Source organism: Arabidopsis lyrata (assembly GCF_000004255.2).
Source record: "Arabidopsis lyrata subsp. lyrata unplaced genomic scaffold ARALYscaffold_2, whole genome shotgun sequence".
Classification (NCBI taxonomy): Eukaryota; Viridiplantae; Streptophyta; class Magnoliopsida; order Brassicales; family Brassicaceae; genus Arabidopsis; species Arabidopsis lyrata.
The window spans coordinates 2,079,690-2,097,190 of record NW_003302554.1 but is presented as its reverse complement, the minus strand read 5'-3'; the positions used below and the strand labels follow the sequence as shown (position 1 = coordinate 2,097,190).

At 29.9% G+C, this 17,501-nt stretch overlaps 2 protein-coding genes across 2 annotated transcripts; one reads left to right on the top strand and one right to left on the bottom strand.

The window, feature by feature from the left end:
* Nucleotides 1-387: 387 nt before the first annotated feature.
* Nucleotides 388-1,797, top strand: LOC110230859 (the record flags this gene model as incomplete). Its single annotated transcript, XM_021035050.1, has 1 exon — nt 388-1,797. A coding segment is annotated over one exon (855 nt), but the record flags the coding sequence as incomplete, so codon positions are not given.
* Nucleotides 1,798-2,489: 692 nt separating this feature from the next.
* Nucleotides 2,490-5,995, bottom strand: LOC9322567 (protein DETOXIFICATION 37). Its single transcript, XM_021034949.1, has 7 exons — nt 5,594-5,995; nt 4,468-5,099; nt 3,627-3,683; nt 3,285-3,523; nt 3,076-3,194; nt 2,887-2,973; nt 2,490-2,753 (listed from the first exon to the last, which is right to left on the bottom strand). The coding sequence occupies exons 1-7, from the start codon at nt 5,897-5,899 to the stop codon at nt 2,688-2,690; spliced, it is 1,506 nt and encodes a 501-aa protein (XP_020890608.1). The 5' UTR covers nt 5,900-5,995; the 3' UTR covers nt 2,490-2,687.
* Between the last annotated feature and the right edge of the window lie 11,506 nt (nt 5,996-17,501).

Below are 17,501 nucleotides of genomic sequence, written 5' to 3'. Positions count from 1 at the left end.
CATAAGCTTATTTTTATTTTCATTGTCAAAAAAGAAAAGTTATAATTTGGAGTAATTTATTTTTGTACAAAACCATCATCAAGAGACTTTTTTCAGATGTTTTTGAGAAACTCGATGTGAATGCCGAAAGCGTTGCAAACAACTTTGATGGCATGAATGTTTCTGGAAGTATACACCTTCAAGAATTGAAGATATTGTTCGTCTCTCCAAGTGTGGCCTATCAACTGTAACAACAATGAGAAAATCGAATGAAAATGTTTATAGATTTAATTTCCTTGATGGACTTTATGATCTCAAGATTTAGGAGATATGGTATTGAGTCTTGAAAACCAAGTATATTATTAAGTAGTACATGGCATCGCCTTTAGGGACACTTACTAACTTACAAACATATCTCCTCTAACATGCTCAATACCTGCATTGTTTAGTAATAAGACATTCTCTTTTGATCTCGCATCTCCGGTGTGGTCTTGTCGGAATTATGGTCAGTCGTTTAACTCGAAGAAGTGGCAGTCAACAGGAGGCAAAACCCTAGATGCTTGCTGCGATCCCTCTTTTGATTTGGGCTGGACAGCTTCTGGCCCACTAAGAATTTTACCACGGCCCATAACTAAAGCAAATGGTCTGACCCATTTACCAATTTGGCCCAGGTCTGCTTCTCTTAAATCCTTGTCAAACACTAGATTTCTATTGTCTCGTTATGGTTTTGAGATTGGCCAAGTACTCCTTTCTCTCATCACGTTGACACTATTATATAGTCTAGACAAGGAGCTTTTATTAACCCTGGTGGAAGATCTTAGAGCCTTAGGGAGCAGCTCATCATTTTCCTATATGTCTAAGAATCCTATGATAGAACCATCCTCTTTAATAGAGAGAACTATTGTTTGGTCTCCGATCTTAAGTTTGCAAAACCATTTGGATACCTTAACCACCTTTGTAGAAGCTGCGTGTTTCGAACCGGTGATATCCAATGTTAAAGACCTTTTCTCAACGTCACTATGTCTCTTTTGGACCGTGACCATTCAACAATCTCCCGAAGTATTCGTGGAATTGTCTTCGACTCACCATTCTTTCGCTTGTGGTAAGTTACTACCTTGTTCTTGTCTCCGATGTATGGATTTACCGTCGAATTATCTTATCTCCTCCCTTTACCAATCTCTTGTAAGAGTGCTAGTAGTTATCTTTGATGTTTCCAACTTTGAGGTTGATGTTTGCTTAAACTTTGTACTACCTATGATTTGATTTGAATGAAATTATCTTTTGCACAAAAAAAAAAAAAGACATTCTTTCGATCAAATCTTAAACAAATGATGTAAGAAAAATCGTTTTTAAAAAAAAAAATACCGGGAAAATGTATATATACCAGGATAAGAAGGAGCATCTTTGATGACATGGGGGAGATCAAAGTTGATGCCTGTAAGGTTGGGGTACTTGGAGACGATCATTTTGAGAGTAGCACTTAGGAAAGTTCAATGGCCTCAAAATCTCTCACTCATAAAATTTAGGTCCTGAGTGAGTTTTCTCCTTAGTCAATGATAGTTAATATTATGGTGATTGGTGAGTTTCTTGAACTTGTTTCTTAATGCATGTTGATTATTTAATTTGTAAAGGAAATTTTTTAGCAAAACTGGATAATCAACATGTAATTAGTTCAGCAGAAGTGGATTACTAATTAATTAGTATTGCAAGCTCTATGATTGCACCTAATTCGTAAACCCCTTTATATCAGATTTGATGTTGTACATTGCCTACCTATGTTGAACTACATTATAATGATCCAATGTTTTCATTTGCTCAAAAAAAAAAAAAAAAAAAGATCCAATGTTTTCAATTCTTGAATTTAAACTGTTTGTTATAAAACTTGTTGTTCTATTGATTAATGAATGAGGTTTCGATACATATATATACATGATGAGGGGAGACAAATCTCCATTGGCCTAGTAAACCCTAAAGCCCAAAAGCCCACTAAGTACAATATAGGCCGTCATAAGGAGAATCTTCAAGAACATGGACATGGGCCTTCTAGGATATGGATTAGGCCCACGGTTATGGAGTCCATCCAATATGTGATTTATAACACTGTTTTCTTTATTTGACTTGTTTAGCCTTTTATGTACATGTCTTGTTTTACTACTTAGAAACCCAAAAACAATTTCTCTTTTTCATTTTAGACTAGTCTTTGGAATTACTAGTTTTTATCATATTCAATCCTATACTACGGACCACATATTTTTGTTGTCCAATTAAAACTCGAGCTATCTGCGGTTGGATTCATTTAATTTAGAGAAGTGATTGGACCATTGTATTTGGTCCTAACTCCTACTAATAAGACATTGGAACGATACCCTATCTAGTCACTCTCTTTAATATGGAAAAATATCCACTCTTACACTGAATTATGTTGATTATAAACTTTCAAATTTCCTTCAAACAAAAAAAAAAAAAAACAATCCACATTTGTTCCCATTTTAAACTCCCACAACACCAAGAAAAAAATCAAATTTCCAAGTCATTAATTAACAAAGCGACATACATTTTTCGATTGAAAAACGAGAGTTTAACAATTGAATCTGCATCTTACAAGTGATCCTCCATCGCCAATTTTGGGGGAAACAAAAATTTTGATTTCAATCTGACCTCAAAACTCCCAAAAACCAAAAATAAATAAATCATTTTATTTAATTTATTTATTGCTTCAAAAGCGGCTCACGGCTCTCTTCCCACTGGTCCAATCTGCTCGAAGCTTTTTCAACCTAAATTATAAAATTAGTTTTAATAAATACCACAATTCATTGAATCTACCTAAAATCATACAAAGATTTGTGCCTAAAACTTTTCACTATAAAACCTAAAACTGCTTTTAGTTTTAAAATGAAATTAATTTACCTCTTTGTCCCAATCAGTTCGTAAAGTGACAATCACTAAGATTATTGTTTGCATTAATGTACCACCAATCATCCCTGTCCATATTCCCTGCACCATTTCATACACACACATTGAATATTACAGCTATTATGATTTAATATGGTACAATAATTGTAACCAAATTTACATGAGAAAAATTCAATTATTTACCTTAGCTCCCATATCAAAAGTGAAGCCAAGAACGAATCCCACTGGTATCCCCACAACGTAGTAACATCCAATGTTTACGTACGCAACAAATGCTTGCCATCCACATCCAACAGCCACACCTAAATATTTGCACATTAAATTAAATTCAGTTTTTAATACTTTCATTACCATGTATAACGATTTGATGTGAAATGTGGGTTTCTTTGTACCGGACAAAACTGGCTGAATTCCATTGAGGACAATTGTGATGGCTAAAAAGGGAGATAAATCCGCAACGGCCTCAGCCACTGCAGGACTATCTGTAAACGCATAGCTGATGACATTACGCCATGATAAGACCACAATAGCCTCGAAAACCGATAGTAAGAATGATACTCCAGTCGTCACTACCGTGGAGAACGCGGCTGCTCTCGGGTTTCCGGCTCCTAGCTCATTGCTTACTCTCACACTATACATAAATTGAAAAAATGTAGTGTTAGTTACCCCATAAGAAACAAAAAAAAAAAGATTATTTATATTTTGGAGTGAATAATATTAATTTTGTCACCAACCTTGCAGCTGCATTGAATCCAACGGAGACCATGAATGAGATTGCAGAAATTGACATGCTGCAAAAACAAAAACAAACAAAATTTTCAATTTTTGACAACTGGTTTGTGCACATGTGTAATGGAAACGACACAGTTAAAAATCTAACAAAAATACAAAGTGACGACAAAAACTTATAGATCTTCTACTGAAAATGAAAAAGACGTAACGAGGTGTGAAGAGTCGTCATTTTCGACTCTTCTTCAGAAAAAAATGAAATCATAAAGCACTTTAAATACTTAACCACTACGATAATTACATTTGTGTCACATCATAATGCGACATATTATTTGTTCCTTGTCAGATTATATCAAACATCGAAATTAAGAAATTTACAGCTAATTTTCATGGACAATTTTACATGAAAATCAAATTTCTCTTTCTGCAATTTATGTTAGTACGTCTCAAAAGGTAAGAAATAATTGTTAAAACCAAAACAGAAAGAAATCAAATCGTATTTAATGAAAATGGGTAAATAATATAACCACTACACTAATTAAATTTGTGTCACCATAATACGACAAACTATATTATTTTCTTTCTCTAAAGATGCTACAAATTATTTGTCATCATTGCAAATTGTTTTAAATATGGAAATTCTTTTAAAAAGGATTCACTTTACGACTTTAACAGCAAAGTTTCCTGCTAAATTTCATGGACACTTTTACTAGATTTTAGACGTTACTCAAATTTAATTTTCTCTTTTTGCAGATTTATGTCCTTATGTTAGTACGTCTCAAAAGGTAAAAAATCAAACTACTTTTAATGAATAAAAAAATAATTAGAAGTTTGAAAAAAAATTACCAGATAGCGAGAGAATCCAAAGCAAGTTCAGGGTTCTTGAGAAGTCCAGCGAGCAAAACAAGAATCTGAGAGTACCAAGATTCAAGACAAAGCATGACGGCAGAAGCAGCCGATAATCGGAAAAAATCCCAAAGACCTTCAAAAGCTTTCCAACTAAAACCTTCCCAAGTCCGACGACATCTCGGACTCATTTTAATATAAACAATCTGAGCCACAACAATGATCCACCACGAGAAGCTATGTATCAAAGATAAAGCCAAAAGACCATAACCAAGACGATACACAGCGATCCACGAAAGAACGAGATGGATCACGAGCGTTGCGGCGGATATGTAAGCGCTTGGAGTGACAATGCTTTGTGCTTGGAGAAACTTTTGGATAGGGAAATTGATTGCGTAAGCGAAGATCACTGGGATCATACCGTATACGAATACGGAAGCTAATGTTGCCACTTGTTCTGGCTCTCCTAGTGAAGTAAGGATTGGATTTGAGAAGAGGAAGAGAAGTGACATTGGTATACATGTTAGGATTAGAACCACTGTTGATCTTTGGAGGTAAACACCGAGCATTTCGTATCGATGAGCTCCGTGTGCTTGACCACATAATGTTTCCACTGCACTCCCCATTCCAAGCTATATCACCGGAAAAATAAAACGATTAGAATTAGGATTTTATTCATATTTCAAGAAATTTTCTCTGTTTTTTCAACTGATAAGGAAAAAACGTTGAAACCGGCTAGCTTTTAGTCAAATTTTCAGTAATTTTTCTACGCTTTTTTAATAGATTTTTTTTTGTGAATTGAATGTAAAATTTATTCAAGACCAAAAAACCGTTTTTACATCAAATGCTACTTCTAATTGAAATTTTTGATTTTGAAAACAAACAAACAAACTTTTGGTAACACTAATTTTTTTTCGTTTTTGTGATTGTACACACCTTATCACACCTATAAGGAGTTACCAATCAACAAAAACATTTATGGTTTTTAAAAAAAGATTGATATCGTTTTTGTGATTGGTAATTATATACACTTTATTTTTTTTACCTCATTAATAAGAATTTACTATTCAAAACCAATAAATCTAAACAAAAACAGATGAAATAATTTTTTAAGGATTATTTTTACCAGAAGTCCATAGGTGAACATATTGAATCCACTGTTTCCAAGTGAAGCGGCGGCGAGTTCGAAGCTTCCGACGTGACCGGCGAAGATACGTGTGAGAATAGACATACCGTTGTTGATGACGTACACAAAGATCGCCGGAGCCGCCAAATGAAAGAGAAACTTCATCTCTATCATCATCGCTAGATAAATCCGGCGAAAATACGGCAATTCTCGATCTGTTAACACAGTCTCGAGACGATAATCGACGAACGATTTCGACGATTCAATCAATGGACGGTGGAGATTTTCTAATGATTCTGAATTCATTTTTTTTGGAGAAGAGAAAATTGGGAGAGCTTTTTTTATTGGGAATATTGAAATCTGAGTTTTTTTTTTTTGGTCTGCGTTGTTTCTGTGAGAGTCTCTGCAACTTCGGCAGAGTTATATAATGTGAGTTTATTTGCGTGTTATTAATTATTTAATTATTTATTTGACTACCAATTTTGAAGTAACGAGGAAAGGGTGTTTTACCTGTTTTGCCCTTTGGATTTTTTCGATTTATTTGTTTTTCTCGTATGATCTGAAATTACACACGTAAGATGTGGCCGACCCAAAAAAATGCCAAAAATATATATTCAAAAAAACTTATATGTGTAATATATATTTATTTGTTTTATACGTAATTTTTTGACAGAGAATAAAAAAAGAACTTATAATAGATATATAAAGTTTTTGAATTGTAAAAATTATGCTAAATTTTTGTTTATTTGAATATTTAGTTTTTTTTTTGGTAGGACTGTTTATTTGAATATTTAGTTGAGATATAAGAAAGTATGTGAAGATGTGTTAAATACTTAAATGTGTTATATGTATTTTGACTTTTTTTATTAACACTCGATAATAATAAATGTTCGAAATCTATTAGTTGAATAACAAATCAACTGAAATCATCAATCTAATTAACATACTTCCAAAAATAATCAAATTGACAATAACTTTCTGAAAATTTAAGAACCAATAACTCCGCTTTTGGTAAGGTTTTGAAAATGGAAGTTGGATTTTAAATGAAAAAATTTATAATTAGAGAGAAATTTCATAGTGTATATCTTATTTGATATATCACATATGTAGTGGTTTTTTTAGTTTTAAACTTTTAATTAAAAGTTGTTGACAAAAAAAAAAAATCTTATCTAATGATGAATGCTCAATTGGTAGAACTTAATAGGGATAAAAATAAAATTAAACCTTGTAGATATCACATTAGTGTAATCTGTAACCAACATATTACTGTTTTTGATCAGAGCAGTCGTCATATTATTGTTTTTACTTCTTAATAATATTAATGTTAAGTTTTGGTGGACCTTTTCTTTTACAATTTTCAAAAAGTTTTTGTAATAGATAAACTCGAGCACACACAAACATAAGGGTCCAACGGGAACCCGAGACATGGTCCATATAACAAATGTTGGAAAGTACTCTTTAATGTTTTTGCCAAAATAAAAATTAGAGAAGCTGTGAAATAGGATTAAATAATATACAGATTATGACTATTGATAAACACCGAGATGTGCTTTTAGTCAAGTGGTTAAGTCCACTTGACTGCGTCTTCTTCTCCGGAGTTCGATTTCAGTAAGTCGCGTTATCTCGCGTAGTAGGGATTAGTTATGGACCGGGCCTTGTCGATCCAAAGATATCCAAAAAAAAAAAAAAAAAAGACTATTGATAAACACAAAAGTATGATTGATTGATAAATCCATGCTAATTTGTTGTATACTGTGTCATATGTATCTGGCGATATGAAGAAAAAAAACATGGGGATTCTAAGCTATCAAAATGTATTGGCATAATCGTAAATGATCTTGTTTAATGTTCGATATAGTAGTGTGTTGTGCATTTGAAAAATCTAAAGAAGTTACTTGTGACCGAAGATAGTTTTACAAGTGTTTAATTGTTTATGGCGTCTGATTCATCACTACAAAAATATATTTAATCTATTATAAATAATATCTAATTGATCATATTTAGGTATATAGAATATATGCGATTATGATAAATAATTCCACGAAAACTCTACGACATATATTTTTTTCTATAAGACTCGAACTAATTTGTAACTGACGATTCTACTTACACCATAATCACGATAAATAGTAGTTTTTTTTTTTCTCCGCAAATTTCACGATAAATAGTTTTGAACCATAAAACAAGACTGATTCCATTGTATGCATTATTTCAGGATTTTTTTGAAAAAATTGCATTCATTAATCTACAAAAAATGCATTTTCTATGAATTGGTGTGAAAATTTGTAAATTTTTGATCATTTAGCCAAAAGACTTTCACTTACTTTTACAATTGTTAAAGTTTATTTTATTTTGACATTAGTTAAAATAATATAAGAATATATAGAATAAATCTTTGTTATAGAAGAAGTTAAAATTTATTACTATTTTGAATTCCATGTATATATTATGATAAGCCATAAAATTATTTTTTAAAAGATCCACTCTAGTACACCCTCAATTCATTTATAAACTATTTTTAGTGCGATAAATGTTTCAAAAATATTTACAAATTAAAAATTTCAGCAATGTAAATGAAAAAAAAAACAAAACTATAATTATTATAGCCATATTACTAGCTTTCATAGAATATTTTCAAATGTAGATTTGGACAATTCTATATATCATATACTTTTTTCAACCATTAGTATATTACTAATAAACTAAAAATAATGCATTTTCAACAGAATAAAATTAAGATCCCAACATTGAATTAATGATATGTGTAATTAGAAGTTGATATACATACATATTAAAGATGAACAAATTATGGTTGGAACAATTTGCATGATCAATGAGCCCAACTTTAATTTTTACTCAAACCATGTATTTATTAGAAAGAAAAGAAATTTAGGTAATGTAATAGTTAAGAAAATGACATATAACATGGGTGGGGGAGGCTTATTATTTTGGCCTCGTGATCGCTCTCCTAATTAAACCATACTATTAATATCCACTTGACCACTTCTTCTTCTTCTTTTCTTAACAAATAGAAAGGAAAGATATATCCACTTCTTTTTAAACAAGATTCAAAATTAATATAAATTACAGTAAAGTTTCCGAAATAATGCATGCATTTGCGAATATGTAAGACGTGGAATAATAGAATGCTTGCGGTTATGCTACCATTACGGCATGCGACAATACATCAGTGAGTCAACCTACTCATTTTATTATGATCATTACATCTACATGATATGTACGAGTAGTTTAATTAGTATTGAATAATTAACATTTTGAAAGAATCAATCCAGTCGCATCGCCGTAAACAAACACATTTTGGATTTTCTTTCTGATTTATTTTATTAAAGTGTTATTTCTATATATAAACAATTAGTTATTTTCAACAGATTATCCCTAAAGAAATTCTAATCATGTGACTGGGTAGTAAACAAGACACGACACGAGCGACCAAATATAAAACGGTCAGCTGCATCTGACCTATTACTATTATTGTGGTGCTTAGAGCAATTCCAACAACAATACACCAAAACACCAAATTTTAACACCAAATTTGGTGTTTTGGTATACTATTTTTTTTTTCATCTCCAACCATTAACACTAAATCTCACCCCAAAAATAAATTTAATATTATTCAATTATTAAATTTTAGATTTTCACTATTTTTTAATAGTTTGATAAATACTAATAATTTTTATAACTGATTTATTTTAATTGAAGTAATATAAGATTACAATCGATAAATAAAAATAACAAAAAATAAACTACATTGTACTAATTCTCAGAATTAGTATATTCCGTCCACAAGTGCTCAATTAATGCATTTCGAAGTTCAATATGAGCTTCCCGGTCTTTGATTTGCCTGTGTCGAGCTAAAAATTCTTGAAATCGAGCATCATCGTCGCCCGCCATTTCAACTTCTACCGTTGGGACTTCGACTCTTTCTTCAATTGTTGTTACACCAAAAAAAAAATTATTTCGTCGTTCATGGCGTCAGGTTGGAGAACACTTTGCACCAAATATAGTGGGATGCAGTGCCGGCCCGGTAAATTTGGGTGCCCTAAGCAAAATTAAAGTCCATAAAAAAAATTCTTTTAAATTAGATTTTTACCATTAAAAAGAATGTTATAGTTGTCTCTAAAAGTCCACAATATTTTTAAAAAGCCCTATAAAAATTATTGTATATAAGAAAATTTAACAAATTTTTAGATAAAAAGCCCTAATCGGTGGCTTCGGTGGCTTGCCCCCTGCGCCGGCCCTGGTGGGATGGCGTCTCGTTGGAAAAACCCTTAGAACTTAGGCTAGTTTATTAAGCAGCAAAAATTTTATAATTATGGAAAAACAAAAAGTGATTTCTCCAATCAATGCTTAGTTATATTATTTATTATTAGTTCCGTGGTTATTGTTACATGATTACTCAAAAATATTTTCCTAATATGATATTAATTGATATTGAAACGCTGAGAATATTTTGTAGTTTAATTTGTCTGTTTAGATTCATAAGATCTTTTGTTAGAAACATAGAAACTAAAAATAAATTGTATATTTTTATATGAAAAAATTTAGTAAAAGCAATTCAATGAGTAATAAAAAAATCTGAATAATTATAAAGTAAATAAATAAAAATCTCAAACACATCTTATAAAATTGAATATAAAAATAATTTAATTTGTTTAGTTTCTATTTTTTGTAACTTATGTGTGGGATAGGTAAAGATAACACATCACTAAAAGAACTATATAACATTTTGAGATGAAATATTATATTTTATTGTTTGTTAATACATTATTATTAGAGATATTTGATCTAATTTTATTATAATAATATAGTTAAGAAAACTTTTAAAAAATATTCTTTTTAGTTTTTTTTTTTAACACCAAAATACTCTTTTAGTAAGAACTGATTTTTTAACAATAAATTAGCAAGAAAACAATTAAGTCAGTGGTGTTTCAACTAAAGAAAGCGTGCCGTTCATTAGTTGATAGTTGATACCATGCTTTCAAAAGACTTTGTTCATGATATTCCACTTGGATAGTTGGATTAATACTGCAACATAAACTATGCGTATATCAGATTTAAAGATTGTCTAAATTCCATTTCAGAAAATTCGGCTATGAAAATAAAAAAATAAAAAAATAATTTTGCAAATATCTTGATTTTTGCTATTGAGAAATAAATACACACAAGTTGACAAAAAAAAAGAATAAATACATACAAGATCCCCACTTGAAAGATTCGAATTTGAGTAAGCTATATCAATAAATTCCAAAATTCGTTTTGTGTACTATTCCTTGGTATTCAAAAGTTGCTTCGATTTGTAAAAATATTGATTCCTACACATAAGTGAATTCACATTTGCACTAGTGTCCAAGATTACTTTTGGAATACCACTACAAATGATAATTCGAGATTTTGGAATATATACAAGATTCTGGAAACCTACCGTTAGTACTTTAATTTATTCGCACGGAACATTCACTAAGATACTGAATCTGGTCTCTCAAATAGACATATTGTATATAGTATTTAGTTAAAAAAAAAACCCAATCACAAATGCATAAGTTGCAAAATATTTTCTTATTTTTAATATATTTGTTTGGTATGCCTGAAGAAAATACCAGAAAAGGGGGAAATGACAACTATTTGGTAAGCTAAAGTATTTAATGGAAAAAAAAGTATTTAATGTACTAACTTAATGACGGAGGATCACTGTTACGAATATTTGAGGTGGTGATACTGATACGTGGCACTGTATTATTAGGTTTTTGAATTTGATCATGTAGTTGCATGTCGATCGACTTGCGTATCTAGGACATGTGTCCTATATTTGTAAAGTGTCGACGTATTTTGCATATCATGCAAAAAAAGTTATCGAACATATCATATTATAAATTATATATGGTGTATATGCATGACACGTATAAAGTAATAATCTGAACTGGTGCCTAACTCTTTGATCAATAATATCGATATTGATCTCTATGTCCAACCTAACCAGTATATATCTATATTAAGTTCAGTTTTATGAACTAATATTATCCGAACGATTAGATTAATCGGTTACAGAGAAATTTAAGTGGTTAGCTCAAATATGAGTGGGGCATTGGAGATGCTCTTAGATAGTTCATCAATTTTGAAAGTGGGTAAAAAACTGCCGCAAACCAATTTTTGTTTCATAAAATTTGTTCGATGCTGATAATTTTTCTTCTTTTTACCTATTCCCTATTCCTATAAACCAAAATTTTAAATGGTAAAGAAAAAATTGTTTTGACATTTAGCAAACAACGCCTTAATCAGTTACAAACTTACAACCATTAATTTTTTTAATATCTATACTAACATAATATTAAGTAAAGAAACATATTTTAGGTAATATTTTGGGTAGTTCAAATTATACTTTTCATTTTTATCATATTAATATTCAATGAAATTGGGAGTTACATTTCCTTACCAGAAAAAGGAGAAAATAAGTGGACACGTACATCTACTATACATTTTTGCAGCAGTTTTTGGGGTACCTAAATCGGGTCAAATTTATTTAATTTTGACCCGGAAATCTTCAATCGGATCTTTCCTTAAATTTTGGCAAAATTAAAAAACGAAAATAATTAATAAAATCTAAAAAAAATATACTTTCTCAACTAATTACTATATTTAAACGCTTTATTTATGGTATATTCTCCACGATTTTTATAGATAAAGAAGTCAAATATGATGATTTAATGCTAATATAACAAATTTGCACTAATTTCCTAAAACCTCTCTACCTAATTTAAACATAAATATATGATTCTTATTTCACTTTTATTTGATCTTATATTTATATTATTTTAAATTATTATAAAATATATAAATAGTTAGTAAATTTTAGTTTTTTTTTTCTGCATATGTTACAATTCAAATTTTTTAAAACGGACATATATTACTCAATCGATGAATAAAAATATGTGTGTAATCTATATTAACATTTTTAAGAACAAATTGAGCATTTAATCATGTCGTTATTTTATTCAGACCCGAAATTGAGTCATTCGGATCTTTCTTTAATTTTTACAATTATCTAAAATGGGACAGTATATCACGGGTGAAATCCTAATTAGTATTTTAAGATACAATTATAAATTGTTTTTACGGGTTGGTCCAAAAACACACACTAATTTAAAAATATACATGGAAACTATTTGAAAGCAACTTTCACATTAACTCGAATTATATGACATTTAAATAAAAGTGTTATTAAAAAAATAACAAAATAATGTTTAATTTCATTTTAGATTATATGGTTGGACGGGTTTGGGTTAATATTAATACGAGACAATATACCACAGGTGAAATCGTATAAATAACAAATCAAAATACAATTATACAATCTTAAACACTAAACAAAACAAATACAACTTAAAATTTTTTGTTTTAGATACAACGCATGTTACCCGCGGTATACAACAAAAAATATTATACACAATAAATTCATCAATTTATAAAAATAAAAAAATCAAATAATTAACCCGCGGTGTACCGCGGGTCATATCCTAGTAACATGGCATAAATAGAGCAAAATCTGCTAAAAAAACAAAGCAAAACCTGAAGTCCCTCCCGATATATATAAAAAAGGATCTTTGATCTTTGAACCATCTTGGACTATCTTGAGTTAAAAAAAAAATTGTTGTCAAATTAAAAAATAAAAAACCAATGACGTCAATAAGAAAAATGATTTTATCTATTTAATGATATTTTGATAAATCGAAATTAGAAATACAAAATCAAAGATTCTCTCTCGTTTTCTTCTCTAATCTCGATTTTTTCTCAAATCTCGATCTCATCTTTATTCCTCAGGATCTGTTGTCTCGATTCCGATGAGTTCTAGCTCCGAGACATCGATAGTACTCGCTGCCTGTAGAGTGCCTTCAAAGTGTGTGTGTGTGTTAGGTGTAAGGATCTTTACATCGAAAACTCAACACAGCTATCTTGAAGTCTTGATTAAAGAAAACGAGAGAGAATCTTCGATTTTGTATTTCTAATTTCGATTTGGTATTCTAGGGTTCGAGCTTAATCGAATTTGGGGGTTTTCATTTGATTAAAGGACATCGTTTAGCTTATTAACGGATATATTAGACGGACAGATAACAACGTCTTAATCCTCCGTTTGTCCAGTTAAAGACATGCCTCAATCGGCATCGTCAACGAAAGTTAGAGATTAAATTGAAAGTCAACTAAAAATTGAGGATTAAAAGCACCAGGCTCAAAGTTCATGCTTTAAACCTCCACAAATGGCAAAATGACGATTTAAATGACATTTTTCCCGATATAAAATAAGGGCATTTTCGACCCAAGGAAAAAAGGGGGACAACAACTTTGAGCGTTACTTACTTAGAATAAACGTAAAGAAGATGAGTTGTGTAGTTAGTTACTTTACGGGACCATGCAATATACTTTTATCAATATACTTCCTCCCTCATGCTGTTATCAACATTATTGTGGGAAATCTGTCAGTTGGACTTTGGTCCAATTGGTTTATCTGGTAGTCAGAAATGAATGCGGCCTGACTACCCCCTGGCACTTAGTCGGAAGGCATTTCAAACTCGGGATAGGCAGAGTGGTAGCCCGAAGGGCCTAGCCGTTAACACGGTGGACCAGTCCACTATGTAGTACCTCGGTGCGTTCCTACCGGGGCCGACCGGATAGCCGATAGGGTTTATAAAAAAAAAAAATATATATATACTTTTAGTAAGAATGTCACGTGGAATCATAACCAAATAATAACACACCAAACTCGTGCTTCAAATCACATCAAGTAGAGACTCATGTGGTCAACGCGTTTTAACCGCAAACGCGGTGATCTCGTAAACGCCAAACCATAGGAAACAATTTCACAACCAGTAAAACAATAACGACGATAACAACAAATTCATAAAGAGCGTCTGTATATGTGAACATAAAGAGCGTGAAGTGGCACATCAAATTATTCAAACCGACTTAAAGAAAATTTAGAGTGTACTTTTATTTGAATTTTTATCACAAGTTTGAAGCAAACTTTTGTTTTCAAGGAAAAGGCTTTTCTAATCAATTTCGTTAACCTTTTTGTTCAAACTCTAACAAATTATTTAAAATTAGATGTATAATTTTCGTTAAAATAGATATAATTTGTTTTTTGTATTAAGGTCCTAAAAGCTTCAGCACAACACTGTTTATAAGTAGCTTAAGAAATTGATCCGATATTTTAATTTCCGAAAAGGGTAATATTTCTTTTTATCTAATTAAGTAAATATTTTTTCTATGGTTACGTCAAAAATAACTCATTTTGTTCTATGCAATGTAAATTATACTATAGTTCAAGCTATTGTTTTAATGGTATCGATTTCGATAGTCCTTCTCAAGCTTTTTCTTGTGCGGATTCAACCTACGCATTTTGTGTTTTAAAATAATAATAATAATATTTGCACCAAAAAAAAAAATTAATAGTAATAAGAAAACCAATTTATTATAATATATGTATTATGTATTTGAAGGACTACTACAACACCTCATGTTTTGTGTATGTGTATAATATTGTATATGTTGACCGGAATGTGAATCAACTAATACTTTCGTGATTAGCACAAAAATTATAATCAATTTGTGTAGCAATATTTAGTCTTCTTAGAACAAATGTTTTTTAAGGAGTTTGGACTTTGGATATATCAGATTTATCAATTTCCGTCCACAATGATTGTCTTTTTTTTTTTTTTTTTGTGCAACGCCACAATGATTGTTTAGAGCAATATTATTGGTAGGCTCTTAAGATTTAATATTGGCTATTAACAATAGTTTAGTATTAAAATTCTAAAGTTTAGAGTTAAGAGATTGTATTTTTGTTTTTAATTTTTGTGTCTTTAAATCTTTAATGGTAGGCTCTTAACTTGTGGTTCTTAGGAAAAAAAATATTAATTTAAAAATGAAATTAAATTAACAATTTTAATTTTAGAAAACTTAATAAGTATTGCAAATTAAAATTTTTAAAAAATATATGAGATATAATTTATAACATAAATCACAATAGTTTTAAACTTGATTTCTGGCAAATTTTGTCCATATATCTAGTGGAATTGAAATAGATTGGATAAATATAGTCTATTTAGGATAAATGCCATTAGTGAGATAGTAACACAAATGATACCCGTTCCCGTTAAAAAAAAAATTAAATAAAAATTGTAGCATGATATATAAATGTTCATGTAAATTGTCGAGTTTTCGGGTAAATATCCGATTTTTCGGGTAAATATTCGGGTTTTCAATTAAAACTTAAATTTTGAGTGAAATTTTGGGTTTTCGAATAAAACATTCGGGTATTTTTGGGTTCGGGTTTGGGTCGGGTTCGGATTCCGGTTTTCGGGTATATGAGTTTAGGATTCAATAGGATAAATCTAAATTTTTGGGTTCAGTTTCGGATAGAATTTTTCGGATTATCATAGATTTTAGAGACATTCTTAAAAAGAAGTAGATAGAAAAATGTTAAAAACTAATACTAAAAACTGGTTATTTGACTCTTATATAAGAACCAATTCTTAATATATAAGCCATTTATTCATTTATTTTTTTGTAAAAATTAATGTTAAAAACTTCTTAAGCTGTAAACAAATACAGTCCACGAAAGTCCACAATTTTGACTAGTAGTTAGTATACTACACTGTATATAGGCAGTATTTTATTGACAGGCGAAAAAAAAAAAAAAAAAAGGCAGTATTTTATTGACAGGCGAAAAAAAAAAAAAAGGCAGTAATTGACTTTCTGTATATTTCTCTAGCTAATTTGACTAAAAACCTTATATATATTCATTTAATTGATTGATTTGAGGGGACAGGAACTATTGTTTTTCCTTTTGACGACAACCAAAACCCTTCAATTTTGATTCGCTATAAAAAGATGAGTTTTAATTTATCAAAATGATCAATAATATACCTATTTATCTTTCTATAAAAATGATTTTCTAAACTTTCTACACATATTAAAAACCAATTAATATTTGATATTATCTATAAAACTCTTTTACTCTAAACATTTTCAAAATGCTTTTTGAAATGTACTATTCACTAATAAAAATGATAAATATTATATTAGAAAGGTAGAAAATTACTTTTTATATGATAAAGATTAATTAAAAAAGTCATTCTTTTAGGAATAGTGAAAGTATTATATGTTGACACATCTCTAACATCAAATTTATGTCCCGCAATTTAAAAAAATTGTCACTAGTTCTACTTTTGTATATATATTTTTTTTGTTTTTTGTATTTTTTTTGTCCAAAGATTTCTATTTAATTTTTGTAAATAAATTAGGAATTTTTATTTTTTAAATTAATTTTGAATTAATTTTGAGATAAAAAGAGGGTAAAGTTGGGTTTTGATTTTTAAAAAACCTATTCGACCAATCTACCAAAATAAAGTATATTTAGACAAATTTTTTGGTAGATATCCTATATATCCAATTTCCCCATAAATTAAAAAATCTAATCATTAATTCGTCAAATAATCCTTTAAAAAAAAACCACCCTCATAAATTATCTTTTTTTTGGTACTTTCCACCCTCATAAATTATTCACAACAAAAGAAGTTATTTTATCACAGTTTGGTGCTTTTTTTTTTTTTTTTGTCAATTTGGGTTTCTTCTATCTTAAGTTTGGAAAGTTGAGATATATTAGACCATCTCCAATGTATTTCCCTATTTTTAACTCTATTTCTATAATAGAGATAAATTTTCTCTATTTTTACTCCAATGTGTTCCTCTATTTTTTCCTCTAAAAAATTTAACTCTATTTATAGAGGAAAAAATAGAGATTCTCTATTCTCACCTCTATATATAGAGAAAAAAATAGAGATCTCTATTTTAAAGGTGGGAATAGAGGTGGGTTGGAACAAATTTGCCTCTAAAA

Excerpts from the sequence above, each read along its gene's own strand:
- LOC9322567 (XM_021034949.1), bottom strand. The coding sequence starts at position 5,899 with ATGAATTCAGAATCATTAGAAAATCTCCACCGTCCATTGATTGAATCG. Across the intron at positions 5,100-5,593 it reads TGTTCACCTATGGACTTCTG|CTTGGAATGGGGAGTGCAGT; the intron begins GTAAAAATAATC and ends CCGGTGATATAG. Across the intron at positions 3,524-3,626 it reads GGATTCAATGCAGCTGCAAG|TGTGAGAGTAAGCAATGAGC; the intron begins GTTGGTGACAAA and ends ATTTATGTATAG.